General features: G+C 44.4%; 1 protein-coding gene across 1 annotated transcript in view; it reads left to right on the top strand.

Moving 5' to 3' along the window:
• Positions 1–26,726, top strand: part of FAM135B (family with sequence similarity 135 member B) — a 231,264-nt gene that overhangs the window by 186,920 nt on the left and 17,618 nt on the right. Inside the window, exons 7-10 of the mRNA XM_026659287.1 lie at positions 11,124–11,277; positions 14,348–14,397; positions 17,586–17,741; positions 20,532–20,605. Coding sequence (XP_026515072.1) covers positions 11,124–11,277; positions 14,348–14,397; positions 17,586–17,741; positions 20,532–20,605 — 434 coding nt within the window. The remainder of the gene's footprint in view (positions 1–11,123; positions 11,278–14,347; positions 14,398–17,585; positions 17,742–20,531; positions 20,606–26,726) is intronic.

Raw genomic sequence — 26,726 nt, 5'->3', positions numbered from 1 at the left:
ATTTAATTAGTGTTTGTTTTTTTTTAAATGATTTTACTTTCCCTTTTTGTAAAAGAAAAGTCCATTTATAAAGTAATAGAGTCAATTATAGGAGAAATCGGTTGGCTGAAAACAGCAGCACACAGAAGGTCTGTTCATTTAAATGGGTCATTTATTTAAATGTATTCAGCAGGGCTTTGTAGAGTTTGTTTTTGATGCTGCCTAGTTTGGTCTTCTGGGTGAAGTCAAGAAGCAGAACATTTTGTATGTTGCTTTGATGGGTCAGTTTAAATTTGATCTCTCATCCATAGCAACTAATGTAATTACAGTGCTAAAAAGAAATCTGCCTGTATTAATAAAGGCAGACTGTGAATTATTTGTAATGTATCTGATGTTGGTATTCAGGATCCCTGTTCCTAATTTGGCCACCCTAAATCACTGGTGAATTGCATATACATATTAGACACCGGGGGTGAAATCCTACCCAATTAATGTCAGTGGCAAAGGTCTCGTTGATTTCAATAGAGTCACCTGCATGCAGCTATTTGACCAGTCATACAAACCAGTTTTGAATCTCTGTGAATTTGTGAACACCATAGAGCTCAGATATTATCCCCGTTTTACAGATTGGGAATTGAGTCACAAATGCTCAGGTTCTGGAAGCAGTCAGATGTCACAGTGATGAGCCAATATAGGAGTCTGCGTTGACAGACTGTGGTAAAATTGTTCCAAAGCACTTGTGAAATATTCATGAATTGTTTTTTGCCTAGTATTTGACCAGGTTTATTTATGTCAGTAAACTGAGGAACAGAGAGATGAAATGACTTTCCTATTAAATACATGGTGTAAACAGAGGGGCTGGACTGACCTTTCTGGAAAATAAAATTCTCTCCTTAGCCACTGAACATCTAGGAAATAGGAAGATTCCTCCAGTTGCTCCTAATCCAGCATGTCTCATTTCTAACCTGGGGAGCACATCACACATGGCCAGTATTATACAGGATTTCAGACTAATAGATTTTAAGGCCAGAAGGGACCATAAAATCATCTTATCTAGTGCTGACAGTTCAGTGTCCACATTTATTCAAATTTTGGCCTTGCCTGAGGATGCTAATTAGCACCAGTTGTGGTAGTGGGTTGTGGTGATGTGCACATCCAATCCATTGGTAACTTGACTGACAATGAGCATCTCATTCCATGTAGCCCATCAAACAGCCATTAAAAAGTAACAACATTTGGTAACTAATAGGATGGGCTGGATTCATTCCTCCAGAAGAAATTTAGCTCTCCCAAATAGCATAGATAATGAAAGATAATTAAAAAAAAAAATAATAGCAGAGTCTGCATTTTCTCTCATCTCTCCCAAATCATCTTTTCCCCATTTGCTTCCCATCTATTTTCCCCTTTTATTTGGTCTGAAATCAACAAGATGGAATTCAATAAAGACAAGTGTAAAGTACCATGCTTCGGAAGATAAAATCAAGTACACAACTACAACATGGGGAATAACTGGGTAGGCGGTAGTACTGCTGAAAAGGATCTGGGGGTTATAGTGAATCAAAGATTGAATATGAGGCAATAATGTGATGCAGTTGCAAAAAAAGCTACAATTAATCTGGGTGTATTAACAGGAGTGTTGTATGTAAGACATAGGCGGTAATTGTCCCTTTCTATTCCACACTGCTGAGGCCTCAGCTGGAGTATTGTGTCCAGTTCTGGGCACCGCATTTTGGAAAAGAAGTGGACATATTGGAGAGTCCAGAGGAGAGCATCAAAAATGATAAAAGATTTAGGGCTAGTCTACACTACCCGCCCAGATCGGCGGGTAGAAATCGATCTCTCGGGGATCGATTTATCGCGTCTCATCTAGACGGATAAATCGATCCCCGAATTGATGCACGTACTCCCACCTCGTCAGGAGGAGTAAGCGCCGTCGACTGGGGAGCCGCGGTGGTCGATTTGCCGCCGTCCTCACAGCGGGGTAAGTTGAATAGGATACGTCGAATTCAGCTACGCTATTCGCGTAGCTGAATTTGCGTATCTTAAATCGATCCCCCCTCCCCCCAGTGTAGACCTAGCCTTAGAAAACCTGACCTCTGTGGAAAGGTTAAAAAAATTGGGCTTGTTTAGTCTTGGGAAAAGAAGACTGAGCGGGGACTCGATATGTCTTTCAATATGATAAAGGCTGCTATAAAGGGGCCTGTGATCAATTGTTCTCCATGTCCACTGAAGGTAGGACAAGAAATAATGGGCTTAATCTGCAACAAGGAAGATTTAAGGTAGATATTAGAAAAACTTTCTAACTGTAAGTATAGTTCAGCATTGGAATAGGTTTCCAAGGGAGATTGGAATTACCGAGGAGATTGTGAAATCCCTGACACTGGAGGTTTTGTAAGAACAAGTTAGACAAAGAACTGTCAGGGACGGTTTAAGTTTACTTGGTCCTGCCTCAGCACATGCGGCTGGACATGATGACCTCTCATGGTCTCTTCCAGCCCTACATTTCCACGATTCTAAAAGGGCTGAGATGACTTCTGTTTCTAAAGCTATCACAAGCTGCAAATACAGGTGCACTTGGAACAGGTACAGTAAAAACTTCTTGTGCCTACAAAACAAGGGGATTAAAACAACTAGTAAAGCAAAGCAATTAATTGAAAAGGTTGAGAGCTTCTTTCCCCAGGAGACTAAGGCTACGTCTTCACTACAGGGGGGGGTCGATTTAAGATACGCAAATTCAGCTACGCGAATAGCATAGCTGAATTCGACATATCGCAGCCGACTTACCCCGCTGTGAGGACGGCGGCAAAATCGACCTCCGCGGCTTCCCGTCGACGGCTCTTACTCCCACCTTCGCTGGTGGAGTAAGAGCGTCGATTCAGGGATCGATTGTCGCGTCCTGACGGGACGCGATAAATCGATCCCCGAGAGGTCGATTTCTACCCGCCGATTCAGGCGGGTAGTGTAGACCTGCCCTTAGGTATAATTTTACATTGGATGTATTTGTAATTCTAGAGCAGACATTACACTTTGAGCAAATGGGGACAGTCTGAGTCTCTCTGAGCATTTCATTTGCACAGGAGCTGCATCTTAAACAGCAATAAGCCCTTTGGAATATAAAACATTTAGCTCTTTGATCCAGGCTATCCAAAGAACCTTGTGCTTTGCAACTGCTAGACTGCTTCAGACACTGTGGCTCTTGATTGCTAGTGCTTGTGGTGTTTGTTCTTTTCCCTTAGCTCCATTCATACTGTGTTTGCTCTGGGACTTTATCATTAACATCTTCACCTGGTCCCCCCGTAAGGGTCATAGCCTGGAAAACAGCACATGTCCCAGATAAATGCACTGAGAATGCATTCAAACCAGGGGCTGCTGAAGAGCTGCAATCCTCGGCCAGTTGCACACAGAGGGGCCGTGTCCACTACTGCAGCATGTGCAGAGGATGCTTCCCAACATACTGCAGTGTGAGCTTTGTGGATCCCTCTGGCCACATCTCCGACATGCCCATTCCTCGTGTTCCTCAGTGGCAAGCAGAGCGCTACAGGGCTCCCGGGGATGCAGAGGAGTTTTGATCTCCCTGTATGAAGCTGCTTCAGTAGCATGGCAGAACCACATCACTTCCGTTGCTGTAGGGCTTGTATCTACACAGACGTTGTGCCGGTTTAACTGCTTTGAGCTTAAGAACCAATCCAGTCCAACTAGCGCGAGCCCCTCTGTGAACACACCATATGCATTTACACTTGGCTTGTAGCAGGTTAGGTTGCACCTGAAGTTTCCTGAAAGTCTCCACGCAGAGACGCGCACCGGTATCACTGAATCAGTTTAAAATCACACCTTGAGTTAAACCGATGTAATTTTTTGTGTGGGCCAGGCAGAGGAATTTGGGATTTGGGCCTCCGTGGTTAGAATTTTCCCCTAGCACCGCTGCCGTCGATTTATAGTGTATTTAGTCTGAAGGGCCAGCTGCAGTACGGGCTTTGATGGGAGACATGCCCGGGGATCCTTTGGCCTGGCTGGTTAATAGGGTGGCTTTTCTGTCTGTGGTTTTGCAGCTTTCACTTAGAGCAGGAGGGTTGTTCACACGAACTCAAATGGTTCCAAAGACAATGGACCACCAACGGAGCAGCACTGACTCACTCCAGCTAAGGGTATGGCCTAATAGCCATAGACAGTCAGGGCTGGATTGTAACTCTGAGGCGCTGGGCTGAGTAGAGTAGTGCCGTATTGCCGTCCTCAAGAGATCAAATTCATAAGTCGAACCCCCCAAATCATGGGCTTGGCTAAAAAAATCATGACATTTAAAAAAAAAAATCATGATGTTGTTAGGTTTTTAAATCTGCCTTTCGAGTTTTGGACTCCCCCTCTGCATGTGTGACAATTAGTGGTGCCCCCTCTCCCAAATGTATTGGATAAGGTGACTTTGGTACCTGCTATGGGAGCTCTCACCCCCACATCTGCTTGACCCTTGCCCCGTAATCAGTCCTGTCCCCCTCCCCTCCACTCAGTTCAGCTCCTTCAGCCTCCGTCAGTTCAGTCCCCAACCCCCCAGCCTCATCTCTGCTCCTCCTAGGCACGGATGGCCCATGAATACCCGCTTCATGGAGGCTAGCCCCTGGCCCCACCCCTTCAGCCCAAGGCTCCGCCCCTTCTGCTCCCCTCACCTGCTGGAGGCCCCCCACCACTACAGCCAGAGGAGCCTATGCCAAACTGCCCCAATCACAAGCACACCCACCCCAGCTGCCCTGAGCCACCGGCTGGTCCAAGCACGGCCTGACTCCCCGGGCTGCCGGCCGGCCTGAGCACCAGTCCGACCCTCGGGCCGCCAGCCAGCTGAGCCCCGATCTCCAGGCCGCCAGCCTGAGCTGAGCCTTGCTGGCTTTGGGGGAGAGGGGGAGCGAGGGCAGGGCCTCGGGGCAGAGCATGGGTGAGGCCAGAGCCCGAGTTAGGGCAGGCTTAGCCTCCCCTAGCCAATTATACCCCCTGCACGTGCTCCTAGGGTTCGTTACTCCCCTCTCCCAGGCTTGGTGGGGTAGCTACAGGTGTTCTTCATCGGGTGCTGCCAGGGAGTGGGGTGGGCAGAGGCTCCATCTCTCCATTCTCTCAGGATCGGAGGGGACGGAGGGAGCGGTTTGAAGCGACTCTGCTGGCTTCTGATAGGGCTGAACTGCATGAGGGGGCTGGTGCTTCCCAGGTCATCGCCAGACAAATGCCTCAGAAATCCCGTCACGGGGGATAAAATCATGAGCGTTGGCAGTGCTGGGAGTGTCCACGCAGTGTTGTTCTGTACAGCGATACCAGCCAACTTAGTATGGATAGGGGACAGGGCTTCACCTCTTACCAGGGGCGTTGGAACAGAGAGGGGCCAGAGGGCCACGCTCCCCCACTTGTAGGGTGCTTCTGCTCCTGCTCTAACCCCACCCCTCCCCCACACTTTGGGGCAATACACAGCCTTGAGGCACCCAGAGTGCAGAAACTGGGATTTCCCCCACCGGGTGCAAGGAGCACAGGGAAGGCTCCTTGCATGCTGCCCCATGCATTAATGCAAAGGAAAAACTGAACTGGCTCCTTTTTTGTGCTTCCGTGGCTCTTATTTAAGACACTGGTGTTTGATGAGGAGCTTTCTCTCTCCCAGCTCAGGTTCCTCTTCTGCTGACTGCTGTGAAATTGTAGCCCTGTAGCCAGGGGATGGTCAATTATTTTTTGTCAAGGGCCAGACTCCAGAGAAAATAATAGAAACAATAATGATAATAAGTAAATAAAAAGATTTGGGGGTCTGTTCGAAAGCATCTGGGGGTCCAGATTTGGCCCACAGTCCCCCTATTGACTACCCCTGCCTGCAGCCTTTTGCCATAGGTAATGTCCCGAGCAGAGCACTATTACCTCAGCACCTACTAGTAGCAGGAAATGTTGTGACCCATTAAGGAAGGGGCGTGAGGCAGCAGGTCAAGTTTGAGGCCCACGCCAGATGCTTGTGCACAAATTGGGGGTTTCCTCACACGCACACTATTGTGTGAGCTCAGCTTTGACTGACACAGACTTTTGGGCACTCTATGTGCACACAAACATGCTGGGGGCGGGCTCTGTGTTTGAGGTTTGGGTCCTTACGTTTATCAACATACAAACAGCTCTTTACTTAATGACTAATCAGATTTTTAACTCGATGGCCTCACAATCTGGGTCAGATCCAGAGCTGTGCTTGACCCAGCACCCAAGGTGGGGACAATGATGACTGGAAGCTACTTCCAACCTAGCCTAATCCTGGGGACAGCCAGGGCCAGTTTTACCCCTGGTGCAAGTTAGAGCTGTCTCAGGGCTGCTCTAACTTGCACCTGACATACCAGCTTCTGGTGTTGGGGGTGGGATTATGCCAACATTGGATCACAAAAGATTACTACATGCTGCCCACACCCCCTTCATTCCAACATATTCCCTTTTCTGGGGGGAAGGTCAGGTTTGATGATGCCAAGGGGATGTATTAGGGCCATGATTCCTCAGCCATGTAGACTCCTCATACATGTAGTGAATATACAGTGTAAATGTTCCCAGAGCCTGAAATCACAGGGAATTGTTTTTAAAATGACCAAAAGCTGCATGTCACTATTTTCTTCTTTTATCAGGATCACATTTAAACGCCTCTCACGTTGCAGTTCAGTAGGGCTTTGACTCCAGCTGTCTGCTGCCTTTGCACGCCAACCACACTATACAATTGGTCCAGAATCAACTTGGATTAAATGTCAGAGAGTGGCTTATTGAGCCTATGATATTTTTAATTGGATTTTTGAATTCTTACCTGTCCGAAATATTCTGTGCGATCACCAAACTCTCTTTAATGATGTTCACCTGAAGAACTAAAAGCAACCTCCACATGGGGGAGGGGGGTTCTTTTCATCCCCATTTTGCAGAGGGGGAGGTGACATGAAGACCCATGTTTTCAAAAGCAGCCACAAGTCCATAGGTAGCCAGGGGGAGCCCTGAGTGATCAGCACTGCCGAATATTGGAGTTGGCTCGGGGTCAGGATCTTTGAAAACCAGGCTCCTATGAGTGACTCTAGTTGGGCACACAAGAATGGAAGGATTGAAAATTAGCATAACTTTTGAAAATGTGGCTCAAGTGACTTGCCCAGTGTCACGCAGCTAGTCTAATGCGGAGTTGGGACTAAAATCTGTGTGATGGTTCTTGCTGGGGAGGAGGGGGGAAGCACACTTGAGATTGCTCAATCAGGGCAAACTGCAAAGAATGGGACAGACGATCCCCCAAACTGGTGGTTATTCTAATAATTAGATTCACCAACCCAGCCACCAAACAGCTGCTACAATACCTTACTGGTTATCAAAACATAAGCTCCATTAAAGCAATCCAGACTTGGGCTCCCACCCAGATAGCCTAGTCAAATATAATGAGGATTACTGAAAATCTTGTTCATCATATATAAAGTTCTACCCCAGCCCAAGGGATCAGATACTTTACCCACAAGGTCAATGAATATTTCAAATCTTACCCAAATTCACACTTACACCCAATTCTCATTAACAAACTAAGATCTATTTAAAAAGAAAAGAGAGATTGTGATTAAAGATCATTATACATACAGATAGGAATAAAGTTCGTAGGTCTGTTCATAGTAGAGATGGTGAGCCGCTGAGTTGCAAAAAGTTCTTTCAGAGTCAGTTCCTTAGGTTATAATCCAAATAGGCAGTTCATGTGCAGAGTTTGTATAAATTCTTCCATGAGAAATACCAGGGTAATCCAGACTTGGAGCTGGAGACTTCAGTCTTGTGACTCAAGCTTCCCTGACCAAGCTTAAGCAGATCTGAGATACAGGATTGGGGCCCTAGAGTTCTTTTCTAGATCCCTGGCAGGCTGCATTAGCCTCTTGACAGTAGTTAACGCATCAGGCATTAATTGGATGAAGAATAGGTAATATACATTATGGCTTAGAAGTCAATCCTATTTCCTGTGTATACATAGGTAATTAGTTGCATTGATCAGCATAAGGCAATTAACCATTTCAGCAGTTCATAGATAGTTTACTACAAACTTCAAAGAGAAATATAGACAATGATATTATTACACCCAAGTTTCATCTAAATGTTAATATTCCCTTTTGATCTCTGAATCAGTAGAATATAGTAACATTGCTAACCTCTGACAAGATATAGATAAACACAGACAAATACAGTAACTATCTTCTTCTAATTCTTTAACAATACAAGTCTACATTTCAAAGCCCTGGTCTATCTAACATGGCTTTGTTAGCTATTTATAAGGAATGGCCCTAATTACGATGTATATACTTTTCTAATATGTTTTTAAAGGTTGAATTTGTATCATTTAGCCTACTAGTTGCTTAAGCCTTTCTGGTTTGGTGTCACACTAGGTCTCCTGGCTCTTGCTCTGTACTGTGACCTCTAGATGCTGCCCAATATATTGGACAGCAAGCAATATTTTTATAAATAACTTCTCCTCCCCCATCCATTGTTTGCACTACATAGGTCTCTGAAAGAACCATTCTCACAAAACCTGTGCTTAGCTAACGTGAATTAACTGATCTCTGACACAGGGACTCTAATCATTCATATGAAATCAATTTGAAAAATATGTTAGGATTTTAAAAGAAAGCAACATCTGAGAACTATGCAAACACGAATGTACTTAAAATGGAGTTAATTGATAAAGATTTTCACTGCCTTTAACTCACACATTTGTGATCCCAGCTGCTGTTCCATTTTCCTGGTTCTTATTATTTTTGCATTATAACGATGTTTTACATCAAGAAAGGCAGCAAACAGACCCATTAAAACATCATCTTGTTGTGCAACTAAGATCTAATATCTCACTAATATAAAATGTGAAATTACAATGCACCACAAATAGATGCTTCTGTTATTTCATGTAGTCTTTATTTATCAGAATGGTTTTGCCTGAGTAATGTGGCAGTAGTATATTTTTGACTCTAAAAAGTTTAGCAATCCACTTCCACATGTTTATCCTCTTCCAGCACCTTTTCTCCATTCGTTCCCCCTTTCCACCTCCCCCAGGTCCCCAGATACTGTGTTGTGAATGTGGGGTGCTCAGATCTTCCAAACCTTCAGGATTTAAAGCTAATATTTAAAACACAACTCAGTGACAATCACTGAGAGATTTCTAATAGAGACTAAAATTTGCCAACAAGAAATACAAGTGTTGGACAAGAGCCCTGGCCCTGACTGACTCCACATGGGCAAGCCCCTGTGCTCGTTCAAGCCACATTGAAATCAGTGGGGATCTGTGCAAATACAGGTGTCCACCTACCAGGAGACAGTTGGAGGGCTGGGATCCATATCATGGCTGCCCCTGTATGGGTGTGCTGAGGAGGAGAGGTTGAAGAAAGGCCATTTTTTCCGCTCCACGCTCTTGTAATTCATTGCTTGGTGTATGTTCCGCATTCTCCTTTGTGTCTGATCCCCACAGGGTGTGAGTCTGTTGCAGCCCCCAGCTACAGGCCTTGTCCCTTTAGCTCAAGCTGTGGAGACTCATGGGTATAGCTTTAGAGGTCCTAGGTTCAGCCTGTGGTGTGTCAGCCAACCGAGAAGCCCCATGTTAGTGTCTTCCCACCCATCAAGACAAACTGCTTCCCTTGTGTCCATTGCAAAATCCCAGCTAACTCCTGGGAAAATACACCACCAAATTCAAGCTCTTGCAGGCCATGTATGGGAAGGTGAGGCCTGAGATACCCTCCCCTATTCTAAGCACAGAGAACTGCTGTCCTTTCACAGGTTTCAGAGGGGTAGCTGTGTTAGTCTGTATCAGCAAAAACAACGAGGAATACTTGTGGCACCTTAGAGACTAACAAATTTATTTGGGCATAAGCTTTCCTGGGCTATAACTGATGAAGTGGGTTATAGCCCACAGAAGCTTATGCCCAAATAAATTTGTTAGTCTCTAAGGTGCCACAAGGACGCCTCATTGTTTTTGTCCTTTCACAGATATTGCTAGGTGGTTCCTGCAGGGAAATGTTGACTGTCTAGTGGTGTCCACTGCCTTCTGCAGTCAGCAGGGAATATAGCAAGTGGAAAGTAATCTGCACAGTGTGGAAATTCAGTGTGTGACATGTGCAAACAGAGCCAGGATTGGCATGCTTCTTGACACCTGAATCCCTCACTATGTCGGTATCAAGCACTGGAGTTGAAAATGTACCACTGGGCCATTCTACTTACCCATATTCAGTGCAGGAGAGTTATGAAGTGGTGGTGTAATTCAGCCACTTTACTGTAGGAGGAAGGCCCGGCTGCACTGTGCAAATCAGTATCTAAACTTCACTAGTGTTCAAGAAAGTTTGGGTACCAGGGTTTGGTTTGGGACTCTCTGTCCTTCTATCTTAAAGGGACAATGTCAATCTGAATAATGGGCACCTGCTCCTGAATTCCCTCTGTCAAGTGTTGTTTCTCTCATGCGGTTCTGGGTAAAAAAAACCACCACCCAGACAACAGGGAAAAGTTCTTCAGGCCTCAATTCTATAATGAAATCCAGAGCTAATGGCAGGATCAGGGCTTAGCTCACTACACAGGGCAAACAGGGAAACTGACTATCTACAAAGTGCTGTCAAATGCACAAAGTAAACAAATTGAAAATATCAGGGAACCATTTTTATCTTCTTTCTTTCAGTTCTAGTAACCTTAGGCTGTGCTCATAACAATTGCAGGCAGCAAATTTGTAGTCAGGTTCTGATTTTAAATGGAGGGTATCCCTCTGACTTTGTTACAATATTGCAAAAGCCGGCTTAAGCTCTACTACCTACATCTATAGGTAAGTATAAAATACTGTTCCTTTTCCACACGTTTTTGGAGACATCTGTGTTTAAACATACTTTCTTCTGTCCGATTGCTTCCTCATATGACAGACCCAAGTTCAGGCTTCCTGCTTCTGATGTAGAAAAGGAGCTAATGCCTGAGGAAAGGACCAGTAGGAATCGTGCTCTGAACATCCTCTTATGTGACACCAAGTGTGTGGTTCTTTGTACAGTGATGAGGAGTGGAAATAAAGATCTACATGTGATCTAAAGGATGCAAGTTTATGGGGCATCTCACACTCACATTTTTAAAACCTCCAGCACAAAAGAAGAGCATAATTTTTAATTTGCATTTATTTTTTCTGTTTCCTTATCCAGGGAAGCTTTTATGTCCCTTCTGAAAACTGCATGCAGCATGCATACAAATGGCATAAGGACCTGTGTCTGCTGCTCTTGAATGCATACAGAGGGCTTCATGTGTACTACACAGTCATAATGAAAGAGATTCCAGATTTGCCACAGCTGAAGTTAGGTAAGAGAACAGACATTTTACATCTCTTAGTCTCATTTTAAACAGACCTTTTAGTAACTAAGTTTTCCAGTTTGTTGTGGGATTTTAGGGGATTTTTTCCCCTGATTTTATTTTGGGTGTTTATTTTAGGGTAATCATGAGTCAGGGCTGATGTAAATCGACATCGCTCTACTGCAATCAGTTCATACTAGCTGAAGGTCGCATTAGTGTTTAGAAGGAATAAGTTATTATAAGTGTCCAAAAATAGTTTCTTTGAATGATATCTGGAATCGGTTGCCTTTCAAAGCCTTGAGCTCCCTATCAGGCCTGGGAGAACTTTAGGAACCAACAGCCCCATGAGCAAATATTTTTCAAATTAGGGGGGAAAACTCAATGTAGGGTAAATTTTATTAGAACATAGTCTCCAATTTCTGCTTTAGAATGTATTGCTCTTTACCACAGACACCTTAATAATAGCATAATTACTACATGCTCTTTAAAGTGTTTTCTGCTTTTCTCCCTAATTTAGCTGTTTAATAGATTCTCCCCCTGAAGCAGAAGCCACTATGGCTTTGTAGACCTTTCAAGGCACTAGTAAGGATATTGGGTCCAACGCTTCAAGGCCTAGCACTGTTGTAGGGTTGCAGGCCTGCATTCATTAATTTGTGCTCTCTCATGTTTGCAGTGGTACTGAGTAGTTAATTAGAAATGAAGAACTCCCCAAGCCAGCCTCTGTTTTCCAACCCGTTTCTTTGGATTTAGGAAGCATGGCTGGCGCTTTCATGTGTATATATTTTAAAAAGGCATTAGCTGTCAATATTAGGATTGCAGAGCCGATGGGAGAGACGTGCCCCATTCCATTGACCAATGGCTTAAAAAAAGAGAGAGAGAATGTCTTCCATATCGATTCTGTAGGTAGTATCGGAGCAGTCAGCTATAAAACATTGTGCTGCACATCCCACATTGGGGCTGGTTCCACCTCCTCGTCCTGCTGCATTCACTGTTATGGGCCGCATGTTCCCCTCTCTCAAATAACCTGCATTCAGTTAAGAAAACTGGTTTATTTCTTTCACACAGTGAGAAAACATCCTTAAAAACAGATCCGGTACTTAAAAGTTATTGTAACCTGTCAATTACAGCATGACAACAAAACACAGGTGTCATGCATTTTGGTTATTGGTCACATGTAGAGATTATTTGTATCACACATTGGCAGGTTTGGAAGTTGAAAGGTGCAAGGTGGTATTGCCTCTTGTGTGTTTCATCTATCACAAATATAAAAAGACCCAAAACACACACAGGTTACATTTCTGCATCCCATGGGCCAGATTTTCAGACAGTTTACGATGCATAAATACGCATTTCGTTTGCACACATACTTGCTATACATGCAGATTCACTAAATGCAACTTAGCCACTTATGAATGAAATTCTCCATTCTCATTTACAAGTCTAAAATATCTGATTGCAGGTTGAGGACTTTGGGGCCCGATCAAAAGCCTGTTACAGTCACTGAGAGTCTTTTCATTGACTTCAGTGGGCGTTGATTAGGCCCATGGTCTGTACATAAAAAATGTAACGATCCAGTTTCCATGTTAAGGGTATGTCTATACTAGAGGGACTATACCAGCTACATTGCCATAGCTCTGCCAGCACAGCCCCCTAGTGTAGACACAGCTTCCACTGAAGGAAGGGGTTTTTCTATTGGTGTAGGAACAATACCTCTCCAGCTGACGGTAGCTATGTCAACAGAAGCGTTCTTCCATTGATTTGGCTGCGTCTACACTGGGGGTTAGGTCAGCATAGCAACATTGGTCAAGGGGATGGATTTTTCACACTCCAGACCAGTTAGCTATATCAGCCTAAATTTTAGGTCTGGAGCAAACCTGAGAAACCAAGAGTGCAAATGCATGAACCAGAACATTAAAAGATGAGGTGTGGGTATGTGTGTTCATGCCACCAGTGGTTGCACCTATGAATATGCAAAATTGCTGTTAGACACCCTTGTGTCAATTTGTCCCTTCATGGTTACTGTGCACATTTAAATGGGAGGTGTTTTGTATGGTCTCCCTTTGTAGCCATGTGCTATTTATTTGTTGTTATTAGTGATGGCTCCTCCCTGCAAATTCCGCAAGCCAAAGTTCCTGAGGTTTTGTTTCAGATCTCCTGTTTTTATGACGTTTTGCAGAATGTCTCTATGACCCACACTTGGTGGGGCATAACTGCAGCATGGGATTTCCCTGGGGCCATCTCACTTGACAGCTGCAAGCTATAAAAGCTAGGTCTACACTAAGGCCCCAAAGCAAACATTTTGGTTGAGACCACCAAGCATAGAGGCAGAAAAGGAAACGAATGCACACGTTCCAAATAAAGGATTTATTACTGACACTGTGGCAGGGCCCAACAGGTACCAGGGGCTTTCCAAACACAGAGGAAGGTACAATCCCTGTCCCAGAGGAGCTGACAGACTTCAGACCCAGAGCTGCATAAAGATTTACAAGCCTGGCTTGCCTCATTGCTCAGATATTGGGGATGAAACAAGGTATAGGGCAACTGGCTGAAGCATTTGCTGCCCTGGAAGGCTTTTGCCAGCGCACTTAGCAGCTTGCCCTTTGTTACTGTGTTACCTTGGCATTATAAAGTAAGTAAAGGGCATAATCCTGCAAGGTGCTGGGTGCCTCTGGTGCAGCGCTGAGCACTGACAATACTACTGACCCCAATGGAAGCTGGGGATGCTCCAGCACTAGTCCGAACACAGTTGCTTGCTGGGAAAGGGGTAGGGCATTTTGTAGTGTGCATACTCCCTTTCTGGTCAAGCTGCTGCTCACACCACTGGGAGTCCCATATAGGAAGAGCCAAATCCTGCACGCTTTTTTGAGGCAAGTGTCCCATTGAACTTCACTGAGGGTAGCTGCTGGAGTAAAGTGAGCAGGATTTGACCATTAAGGAAAGAACGGGGCTTTTGAGCAGAGATCTTGGGTGCAGAGCCAAGGAGACTCTTGCCAGTGGAGGGTGGAGCGTCGAGTGTTGCATGACAGTTATGAGTTAATGTGTCACTTCTCAAACTTGGTTTTTCTTTTTGTGCCCCCAGCGGAGCTAGCTGTGGAAGATACGCTATCTCAACTTTGTACCGAGCTGCAGGTATTTTCTTTAGCAGAATCAATACGTTCACACGGTTTCAAAACTCACTGAGACAACTCACTTGGGAGAAGCAAGTTCAGTGTCGGCAACCAGTCAAACAAATGTGTCTTGCACTATGACTGCAAATGCATATGGGGCCTCCTTCATTGCCATCAAATCACTGGCTGGACTGTTTTAACAAGGCCTGACACCTCCATCCCTTGGAACAGCCCCAAAGATCAGCTTAGTTAAATGGGACTGGGAGCTACCGACTCCTGGTTATAATATCTGGTCTACTGCTGATTGAGTGCCAGGTATATAGGACCAAATGGTCAAACGTGGGTGCCTAAAGTTAAACAGGCATATAAATAGGGGAAGTAGTGAGTTGGTGTAAGGAGGTGATTTTACCTCTCTGAATACAGCATCGGTGAGACCAAAACTGGACTACTGCATGCAGTTCTGGTGTCCACATTTTGGAAAGGATGTTGAAAAATGAGAGACAGTGCAGGAAAGAGCCACAAACATTATTCAAGGGCTGGAAAAAATGCCTTATAGTGAGAGATGTAACGCTCAATCTGTTTAGTTTATCAACAAGAAGATTGAGACCTGACTTTGATTACAGTGTATAAATTCCTTCCTGGGGAGAAAATGTTGGGTACTAAAGGGCTCTTTAATGTTGTGGAGAAAGGCAAAACAGGAACCAGTGGGTGGAAGCCAAAACCAGACAAATTCCAATTAGCAATAAGGCATACTATTTTATTTTTTACAGTGAGGGTAATTAACCTTTGGAACAAACTATCAAGGGAAGTAGTAGATTACCCATCTCTTGATGTCAGATCAAGACCGGATGTATTTCCGGAAGCTGTGCTTTAGCTAAACACAAGTTATTGGGCTCAAGGAAGGGGTAACTGAGTGAGATGTCATGGTCTGTGATGTGAGTCTAACCCTCCTAGTTGCAGCGAAAAGTTTGAAAATATGACCCAAGTGTACCCTGACGGTTCAGAAACTAGAAGGCAAATAAAAGAACCTCAACATTTATTGTTATTTTACAAAATCTGATTTTTAAGGCAACGGTATGATTTCGGCAATGACTCATGATTTTGTGAATGTCGGGCAATTATACAGTGGATTCCAGACTTCCCTGGGCTCCTCTGAATGTCCCAAATGAATGAATGAATATTGCAGAATTCAGATGAATTGGGAGGACTTGGAATTGGAGGGTCCTTCTCAGCCCTACCCATGGGCCGAATCCTGAGAAGTGCTGAGTACCTAAAACAAACTGGAATGGCTACCTCTCAGGATTTCTCTGACACCTGCCTAGCTCTCAGTTTGTATGACCCAATGTTATTATACAGCAAGAACATCACAATTAGAGCTTGACACTGACCTTTCCAGTTATCTCAAGCCTGCTGAAAAGCTTAAGAGCCAATGAGCTGGAAAAATAACCATCATGCTATTTAATAACCCTGGGTGTTAATGCAGCTTCTCCTTTGAAGCTTGCTCTCCAGGCCTTCCTTTACAATTTATGCAATAACTTAGGTGCTAATGTTTAAAATTAAAAGTAAACAGCATTGCTGACAGTGCAAGTTATTTCTTCTTCTAAGCAAGGGGGACTAGTTATACAAAATAAGGCCCTGATCCCGCAAAGAGCACCCGGGGGGCAGATGCCTCCACCCCATAGGCCCCTTTGATTTCACTATTTGAATTGGTACAGGAGGTTGCCCACACTGAACTGATTGCAGAATCAGGAATACAGCAGTGAGGGCAGTGTAAGTACAATCAGGATACCCACAGTTACACACACACATGCGGGCACACACATATGAACGCAAGGATTTACTTTCAATCGTGATTTAGATTTCAGTGCCACTAGCCTTGGGAGATTGCCTGGGAAGGACTGGGTAAAAATCAAGCAGGAACTCAGGATTCATTGTGGTGCTATGGTGAAAGGGGACTGTGACTGGCAAAGAGACTTTTTGTTGGTTTGTTTCGTTTAGTTTTTTTAAGGTATAACTTGTATTATTATTGTTGTTGTTATTAATTTGTATTACCTAGGGACCCGAGCCATAGATCAGGGCCCCATTGTAGTAGGGCTTTACTAACACATTTACCATAAAACATAATTACTGTCTGTGGATTCTACTGCTACTGATGCATCCGACGAAGTGGGCATTCACCCCCGAAAGCTTATGCTCCAATACATCTGTTAGTCTTAAAGGTGCCACAGGACTCTCTGTTGCTATATGCTATAGAGGTTGGAGTGCATAAATACCAGTAGAATTATAAAAGAGAACTCTACAGCCTTGTATCTGTTTCTCACTCTTGTTCAAGTGCAGTAGAGAAAGGAGAAAATACACTTAAGAACATAAGAATGGCCATATTGGCTCAGACCACCAAGGTCCAGCTAGCTCAGTATCCTGTTTCTGACGGTGGCCAGTGCCAGATGCTTCTGGCAGTTGGAGATTTAGAGACACCTCGAGCATGGGGCTCCATCCCTGATCATCTTGGCTAATAGCCATTGATGGGCCTGTCCTCCATCAAGTTATCTAATTCTTTTTTGAACCCAGTTATACTTTTGGCTTTCACAATATCCCCTGGCAATGAGTTCCACAGCTTGACTGTGCGTTCTGTGAAGAAGTACTTTCTTTTGTTTGTTTTTAACCTGCTGCCTATGAATTTCATTAGGTGACCCCTAGTTTTTTTGTTGTGTGAAGGAATTTTGGAATGTTTTTTTCATACTGTATTGGGCATTAGACTTTATAAAAAAAGCCACCCAGCTAGTGCTGTGGTTTGACCTGTGTGAAAGAGATGTTCCTCTAATCAAAAGGCATCACCAAGTCTACAGAAGAGGGAGCATCATTTTGTATTCCAGAGTAAGCAGCACCATCTAGTGGATATTCTGGAACCAACAACCAATTGGCTGCATTCATTTACTTTTTACCTGCAATGAAAAATATTGGCTACGGCTGGATTGTGCCCACTCCCCACACTTCCCTTATGTCTCCATCTTAATTTGTGTTAAAATACATGTGTTGAAATAATTCTATAGTAACTGCCTGATCTGGGATGAAATAATTGATAGGAAAACAGTGTCAGCCCAGTTCTGAGTCAAGGATCATTCTTTTTTGTTTGTTTTTTTAAGGGAACTTAATCTAATGTACTAATTAATGCTACTGACCTAACCTCCAAACATCCTTTCCCCCCTCCAGATGTTGAACAATCCAGAGAAGATAGCAGAGCAGATAAGCAAGGACCTAGCCTGGCTTTGCTCCCACCTTTTGGCACTATGGACCCAGTTCCTGGAGACAGTGACACTCCATCCAGAAGTCACAGCCTATCTTACTCAGGAGCATCACACGCTAAGGGTAATGCTAACCAATTCATTCAGCAATGGCGATAACAACATGATAGGAAGAGATCAAAGATGCATCCAGAGTGTGCCTTAATTAGAGTTACTGTGTGAAATTCACCCCCCCACACACACACACAGAGAACCAGCCCAAAGCCTATATGCCACTTAAGTGATGCCTAGGTCCTTGTGCTGGCTCTCTGCACAAGGGGGATTTTTTTGCCTAGAAAATACCAGTTTTTAAATAATTCCTTCAACTATCAAATCCTTGCTGTCAGTTCAACAAATAGGAGCAAGTAGTGACCTTGTAACCTGTCTTGTCTTCACCTGGCAGTGGTAGCCAGGTTTCCAGCTGGATAGCATCATGCCAAGAGGAAGGCATGTTGGAGCCTGGAGTGCATAGCTCTGAGAGATTCAGGAAGAGCTTCACAATCTGCAAGAGATGACGAAACAGGGAAACCAGGGTCTGCTTTTATAATTTTGTTTCAGCAACTTCATAGACTCTCGGTACAAACTACATTCCTTGGTGGGGCCTGTTAACAATAATCATTAATAAGTTGTTGTTACAATAGCACCAGAATTGTACTAGGCACTTTTCAGACAAGTATAAAAGGAAGGTCTTTTCTTTGAGCAGTTTGCAAACTGAATTAGCTACGTATTTTAGACCCAATACTATAAGTTGTTCTGCCTGGGGAGATCCATGTCTCTTAGACTTCAGCAGGGCTCTGTGTGAGTACAGAGGTCCTCCCATTTAGCTCGCTGGGTCAGGGCCTTGGTGTGGATTTGAATTGGAGGCCTTAGTGACATGGATTACAAACAGACTGCTGTCCTATACAAGAGCTGCATTTCAGGACTGTACCTCTGACCATCCCTTGCCGCCTTATCAGTGTCCTGGCTTTTGGGTAGACCCCGGATATTGTGGGCCTAAAGTCTGGAAAACCCTCAGCCACAATGGAAAAGAAGACCTGGCCCTTATAGAACACTGGTACTATACAGAAAACTGAGCACATTTTAAATATCAAAATACCAAATTACTCAGTTGTGGTAAAGGTTTGATTTCCCATGGTACCTTGATTGTCACAAAATGTGAAAATTCATCTGAAAAAACAGAATCATCACAGAGTCAAATAATTGAAAAATCTATCCTTCATAACTCCTTTAACACAGCTGCCACTGGAAATATAGTTCTGTTTCTTTTATTATCTCTTTATACATAAGCAGCCAGTACATTCCCGCTCCTTAGTATCACACACACATTCTCACAGACATGCACACACGCACATATTACCATTTGGCGGCTGCCTATCTGATTATGCTGAATGCACTAAAGCCCCACTTAAGCATGTGCTTAACTTTAACATTGACGTCAGTGGGGCTACTTGCCTGCTTAGGGAAGCACGTGCTCAAATGCAGTGCTTCAGATCAGGACTTTCTTTATTATCTAACTCCTTCAGAGGGAAATGTATAGGAAGCAGGAGGTACCTTCAACATAGCACCTAAGCTAATGAAGCAGCATGTCTAATGGATAGAGCAGGGAACTGGGGTTCTTTGGCAAGTTACTTGACCTGTACGTGCTCAGTTTTCTTTAAAATGTGTGTGGTATTGCTTACCTGGCTGCATGAAGCAGTTTGAGAGCCTCAGACATAAGGTATTATTATTATTAAACATCCTTTTTCAAGTGATGCTAATCTATTATTTTAGAAAGGCCATTTGTCAGAACACAGCTTGGAGGTTTCGGGGGATGTTGTAATTTTGTTTGCATGCTTTCTGCTGCCATTCTACGATGCTGTATTTTACAAATAACAGCAGTAACGTAAGGACTAGAGTCTTAATTGATTGGATTACATATCTTGTCGGAGTGCATAGAAAGTCAAAGCTTATTTCTGAGCAGATAGCAGTACCAAGTTCTTTAGGAGTGTATGTTTTCATACTAAGTGCTCTGCAAATCATTTCAAACCTGCAACTATTTCACAATCGATTGTCCATTGCTGAATTGTTCTCTCTAATGTCCATGCAAAAATGTGGAAAACTTGAATTTGCAGATATCATGCCACGCATGTATGTGTTTCTGATAATGTAGGGTTTCTTCCCCTCTGTGTACATGTGTAAGAATGGGAGTTACTGTATATCTTTGTGCAGAAGATACCATTGATTATTGACTTTCCTCATTTAGTAACTGCGCTACTGCCATGTCAGCTGTCGAGAAAGGGAATTAGCGACCCTAGTTTTAAAGCTACAGAGAGGACTCTTAAATTCAACAGATGTGCTGCTTCTAAACAAAGAAACAGCAGGTACATTGGAAGAGATTCCAAAATATTTCCAAGGGCTGTGTCTTCAATCCTAAGGGTACGTCTACACTTACTTCCTGGTTCGGCGGCAGGCAATCGATCTTCTGGGATCGATCCCGGAAGTGCTTGCCGTCGACGCCGGTACTCCAGCTCGGCGAGAGGAGTACGCGGCATCGACGGGGGAGCCTGCCTGCCGCGTCTGGACCCGCGGTAAGTTCGGACTAAGGTACTTCGAATTCAGCTACGTTATTAACGTAGCTGAATTTGCGTACCTTAGTCCGAAGTGGGGGGTTAGTGTGGACCAGGCCTAAGAGTCTTTGAACATCTCAGGCCATATTTACCCAGACACACTAGCTGCTTCCAGCAAAACAAAGCAGAAAGGCAGCTGAATTGGCCGAGCAACCTGGGTTCCTAGCTTCCTTGTGTCCCCAGAGTGATGCAGAGCAGCTGGAGCAGGCTTGCCTGCACTCGGTGTCTTTACAAGGCTTTAACGTGTAACCTTTGTGTTTCATCCCCAGGTAAGAAGATTCTCAGAAGCATTCTTTTATGCTGAGCACCAAAAGCTAGCTGTGCTGACCTTTCAGGAAAGCCTGTAAGTAATTCCTTACATCTCCCATCCCTGGCACTTGGGCCCTGCAAGCATGTGGTCTCTTAAAACCAGACCCCATGCCACCCCATTATCCTTTCCGATGCACATCCATGCCCTTCCTCCTTGATCTTCAGTGGGCATTTGTACTCCATACAGAAGGCATCGGGTCTATTTTAATCTCACTGCAGTGTAAATCCACTGAAGTCAAGGTAAAAAATTACACAATGCAAGATCCAGATCAGGCCCCAGAGAGTTGTAATCTTCAGACACCTGTGATTGGCAGGTGGGTTTTTTTTAAGGCTTGTGGTCTAAATAGGGTGACCAGATGTCCCGATTTTATAGGGACAGTCCCGATATTTGGGGCTTTGTCTTATATACATGCCTATTACCCCCAACCCTCGTCCCGATTTTTCACACTTGCTGTCTGGTCACCCTAGGTCTAAAGCATGATGGAGGCTGAAATCCTGCACTGAGGCGGCAGCAAGTGCCAAATGGTCAGAAAAACTCTTTTCTCCTCCCCACTGTCCCCAAGTGGGTGAAACTCTCTTGGGTGCAGCCATGGTAGTGCTGGGAGGATCTGGGAAGGCAGACAGGACAGAGCCATGAACCATTCATCAGTGGTTAACACAAAGCCTTGAACATGAGCGCTGGAGCTGGGTGACGCAGTTCAGAAACTGACGGCTCAGAATGGGCAGCATGCCGGGTTGGTGCTGGTAATAGTGGGGCTCAGAGTGGATGATAAATTGCAGGAGAATTAGCAATGGAAGGCTGTCAAAGAAAATAAATCCGGTTCTGGGCTGTATTCAAAGAAGTGTGTTCTGGATAACAAGCAAGGTAATTATTTCCCTCTGCTGGACGCTTCTGCTTAGGCCCCAACAGAATTGGGACCCCCCATGATTTTTAAAATACTTAGAGCCAAATTCTGCCCTTGGTTGCACCTGAACAACCCTGCTGCCTTCAGCTGGGTTACCTGGAGTTGACTGCAGGCAGGATTCCACTTCTTAGCTCATTTAGAGGAGAGTTCAGAGGAAAGCCACAAAAATAATAAAAGATGAGGAAACTAGGCACTGTCTGGGGAAATGTTAAGGGAGGGCCAGGCTCATTCTGCAGAAAACCAGGCGGAGAGGAGGAAATATCTGCTCGCAAACATGATGAGGGATGTTAGCGATGGAGCAGGGGGCAGTTATTTTCATTAATCAAGTGAGTCAAGAAGCAGACACTCTGGGCTGATGCTATTGTACAGCAGGAAGGACTTAGATTAAAGATTAGTGAAAATGTTGTGGTTTTAGAAAAGTTCTGCAGTGAGACAGATTGGCCAGGGGGACTGTGAAGCCCCCATTGCTGGAATTTATCAGACTGGAGACATGTCTTTCAGAAATCGTTTAGGGATAGTGCCACAGATTGTGCAGGGCCATAGGTGGGGATTCCATATAACGATGCCCTCTTCAAAGCTGTAACTAGAGACATGGGGACAGATGCAGTGCACAGTCTACCACATTGTAAAGAGGAACAGCGCAAGGCAGCCAGGACCTCAGTCGTGCTTGGGTGGATGGTTGTATAGGGCCAGCCCAGCCTACGAAAGTGGGTAGTGCTCATCTGTGAAGGAGACACGGCCAGAGGGGCCCCAGATGTCACCGTTCAGCTCATTCTCTCATATGGAGCCCCAAATATAGACTATAGCTTCCTGCTATATCAGCACCCTTGAGGGAGCACATAAGAACATAAGAACAGCCATACTGGCTCAGACCAAAGGTCCATCTAGCCCAACGTCCTGTCTTCCAACAGTGGCCAATGCCAGGTGCCCCAGAGGGAATGAACGGAACAGGTAATCATCAAGTGATCCATCCCCGTCTCCCATGCCCAGCTTCTGTCAAACAGAGGCTAGGGACACCACCCCTGCCCATCCTGGGTAATAGCCATTGATGTTCCTATCATCCATGAATTTATCTAGTTCCTTTTTCAAACCTGTTATATTCTTGGCCTTCACAACATCCTCTGGCAAGGAGTTCCACAGGTTGACTGTGCATTGTGTGAAAAAATACTTCCTTTTGTTTGTTTTAAACCTGCTGCCTATTAATTTCATTTGCTGGCCCCTGGTACTTGTGTTATGAGAAGGAGTAAATAAAACTTCTCCACACCAGTCATGATTTTATAGACCTCTTTCATATCCCCCATTAGTCGTCTCTTTTCCAAGCTGAAAAGTCCCAGGCTTATCAATCTCTCCACATACGGAAGCCGTTCTATACCCCAATCATTTTTGTTGCCCTTTTCCGAACCTTTTCCAATTCTAATATATCTTTTTTGAGATGGTGCAATCACATCTGCACACAGTATTCAAGATATGGGTGTACCATGGATTTATATAGCGGCAATATGATATTTTCTGTCTTATTATCTATCCCTTTCTTAATGATTCCCAACATTCTGTTCGCCTTTTTGACTGCCGCTGCACATGGAGTGGATGTTTTCAGAGAACTATCCACAATGACTCCAAGGTCTCTTTCTTGAGTGGTAACAGCTAATTTAGACCCCATCATTTTATATGTACAGTTGGGATTATGTTTTCCAATGTGCATTACTTTGCATTTATCAACATTGAAGGAGGCATCAACAGTAACTCTGCTCTGTCTGGGCAAACAGTCCTGGAGCAGAAGGGGAGCCGTGCTGGCACAAAGATGTTTCACTTACACTTATTGGACTGGCAGCAGTGAAACTAGCCCCATTTTCTACGAAATAGAGCTAACTTCCTCCTTAACTGCCGTGGAAGCTGAGTAGAACAAGAGTTAGACTGTAAACACTCACAGTGTCTTTAATCTGTAAGCTCCTCAGGGCAGGGTCCTGTTTCCTCTATGTCTGTGAAGCATTTAGCATGTCTCTGGCACTATATACGTGATGATGAATAAGGCCTGATCCTCACAGGCTTATTAGTGGCAATTTTATTATGCTAGCACCTACATGCCACAATTGAGATCAGGTCCCCCTTGTGCTAGATGCCCTACAAACATATAAAAAGAGACTGCCTCTACCCCAAAGAGCTTATGCTCTAAATAGACAAACAGACAAAGGGTGGATGGGGAAACTAAGGCTCGGAGAGGCAAAGTGACTTCCTCAAGGTCACACAGCAGGTCAGTGGCAGAGTTCGGGAAAGAACCCTAGTCTCCTGATTCCCAGCAACTAGACTGTGCTTTGTCTGTCAGGATTTTAAGTCTTAAGTATACTATTTCTGATATTAGCACGGACGTGATGATTCCTAAGTTAAATACAGACTGTTGCATGGAATTCTGCTACCAACTTCATTGTTTCTCTTACTGCTGCATGTGGCACAGATTTCAGTGCCGAAAAGGAACGCATACAGATGTTACTTTTAGATCTTTACCTTTACATGTTGCTTTCAAACACTAAGGGTAAAATCCTGGCCCCATTGAAGTCAATGGGAGTTTTGTCAGTAAATTGAATGGGGCCAGGAATTCACTCTAAAAATCAAGGACAGGGCTGTGTGTGCTAGCAAGGGAAACCAGGTAGCTACTGCACATGCCCTACTTGAGTCTGGATGACCGTCAAGTTTGTGGGTCCTTTTATTTAATTATTCTACCAGAACATAAGAACGGCCATACTGGGTCAGACCAAAGGTCCATCTAGCCCAGTATCCTGTCTTCTGACCGTGACCAATGTCAGGTGCTTCAGAGGGAATGAATAGAACAGGTAATCATCAAGTGATCCACCCCCTGTCGCCCATTCCCAGCTTCTGACAAACCAGGATTTATGAAAAAAGCCACAAAGAGTCCTGTGGCACCTTATAGACGAACAGACGTATTGGAGTATAAGCTTTCGTGGGTGAATGCCCACTTCATCAGACGCATGCTCCAATACGTCTATTAGTCTATAAGGTGCCACAGGACTCTTTGTCGCTTTTTACAGATCCAGACTAACACGGCTACCCCTCTCATACTTGACAGGATTTATGGTTGAACAGTTGGACCCAAATAATTGTGAAACAGCCAAAGTCAAGTTGAAGGGGAAATGTCAGGCATGAGAGGGCACTTGTCTGGGATACAGAGATCTCCTGCATTAGCATGAGAATTGAAGAATATGTTTACAAGCCTGTTGTTTGAGTTAGCATGATCCATTTCTTCTCCCTGCCATGTACAAATTTTGTCGTTTCCACTTATTACATGGTGATGAACTGTGTTTCCCTGAAGGAAACCTGAAATATGTGCATTTCTGCACCAGCTCTGTTCTGTGCAACCTGTCCCATATTGCTGCCAGCTAATGCCATCTCTTGAAAGCTTGTGTTGTCTTCATCTCTATTTGTTAGAATACATAGACTAGCTAAAGAAAGATCCAAATAAAATAATCTCACATTTGAAACATGCTTTCCCGCTTGACTGGGAAGAATTTTGGCAAGGGGACATTCAGCAAAACTGAAAAGCCACCACATGTATAAGTGACAAAAGGAAATACTTTTGTTCACAATGCATCTCTAATTTGTGGAACTCACTGCCACAAGATCTAACCGAGGCTCAAAATTTTATATGATTCCAACAAGAATTAGGTCTTTATATGGATAATGAGAACATCCACAGTTATATTAGAGAGGATAGCAAGGAGATCCATTTTCTTGATTCTGGGCATGAAGCAATCATTAAGTTATGTGGGGAAGGAAGAGACTGCTGTGCAGAAGGGTCTTCCTAGTGCCACTCAGTGCGTGGCAAGTTAGTGTGCTCTAGATTAACACCCTGGCTTGCCACACCCCAAAACTCTATACAGAAAACCCCTGAGACATTTTGTCTCAGTTGCTTCTAATCCTCCACCGCAGCTCTCTGGTAGTTGCCATATGAGACAAGCCAGGGATAAAACCAGTACACGGAAAATAAATGGGTTGTATTTTGCCTGTTCTCCACTTCCCCTGGCAGTTGTCATGTCATTCAGCTCTGGAGCAGGAAGAGTATAATAGTCACTAGCCATTTCTGGGCCAGTTCTTCACCCCAGAGTTTCAAGAGAGGACTGACAAGGGCCCTCTGCAGGATGGGGGGAAATTCCTCTGACAGAAGAGCAGTACAGGGCCTTACACTGCCCCCTGGTGGAAGAGTTGTGCCAGGGTGGTGCTTAGAGCAGGAGGGGGCAGATCTGGGGTGGAAGGGGGTGTGCACATAGCACTCTGCACTATGGTGGATTCTGGGCTGCAGAGCAGGCAATAGGCAGCAGAGTAAAGTTGCCACAAACTAGAATAGTCCTTGGAGCTTTGCAGGCTGACTCCATAGGCCACACCAGTCTCTGCTGCAGGCAGAATCCTGCAGTGTCCTCAAGTACTTAAGTATGTACTTAAGTACATGTTTTGAAGTATTCCACATACTTGTAGGTAAGCACTTTAAATATTCCGTACTTAGCATGTGTATTTAAATACAGTTTAAAGGTTCTTAAAACATAAGTAACTTTTTTTTTTATCTGCAAATACTTTTTCAAACTAATTTTGGGAAACAATCACATTCCTCCCAACTGTCCCAGATTCTGGCTGGCCCCCAGGACCCACAGTCCTGGCTTGGGAGCTTCAGATCTGAGTTCCGGCTGCCAGAGCTTTTTCGCATTGGCCCTGCTGTTGCACTAGCCAGGGAAAGTGGCAGCGCCACACCTTTCTCTTCTGACTGGTCACTGCAATAGCCAGCTGGGAGCCGGGTGGGGGGGGGGTCTTGCAGGGAATACAGTAGTTGAAAGTACTTGCACTTGTACTTATAAATGCATCAGTACCATTTGCACCATTTCCATGTGTATAATACTTCCGTAATGGAGTGGTTGGCTCTTATAGTTACGTCCCTTTTATCTGTACTTACGGCAACGCTGGAACCCAGGCAGTGCAAAAATGGCATAAAGCCTTCTTCCCCCTGTGCTGCATCTCTCCGGAGATGGTGCGCAGAATCTGTCCTTTTCATTGCTTCCCTCACCACAACGCAATGCAATCCATGGGCCTGCGCCTGCAGTCCTTAGAGGCAAAACTCCCATGAGGACCAGGTCCTCAGAGAGCATATGGAAGCCTTTGCCATTGTTTGCCTACACCCGCAGTTGAAAATTTCACTACGCTTTGTAATAAGTCTGTTTTCTCTCATATTTTTTCACTGAGAGTTTTTTA

This window comes from Terrapene carolina, unplaced genomic scaffold (assembly GCF_002925995.2).
Source record: "Terrapene carolina triunguis isolate 2854851 unplaced genomic scaffold, T_m_triunguis-2.0 Scaffold58, whole genome shotgun sequence".
Classification (NCBI taxonomy): Eukaryota; Metazoa; Chordata; order Testudines; family Emydidae; genus Terrapene; species Terrapene triunguis.
Note: the sequence above shows the minus strand (reverse complement) of the source record. Positions and strands in the feature narration are given on the sequence as shown.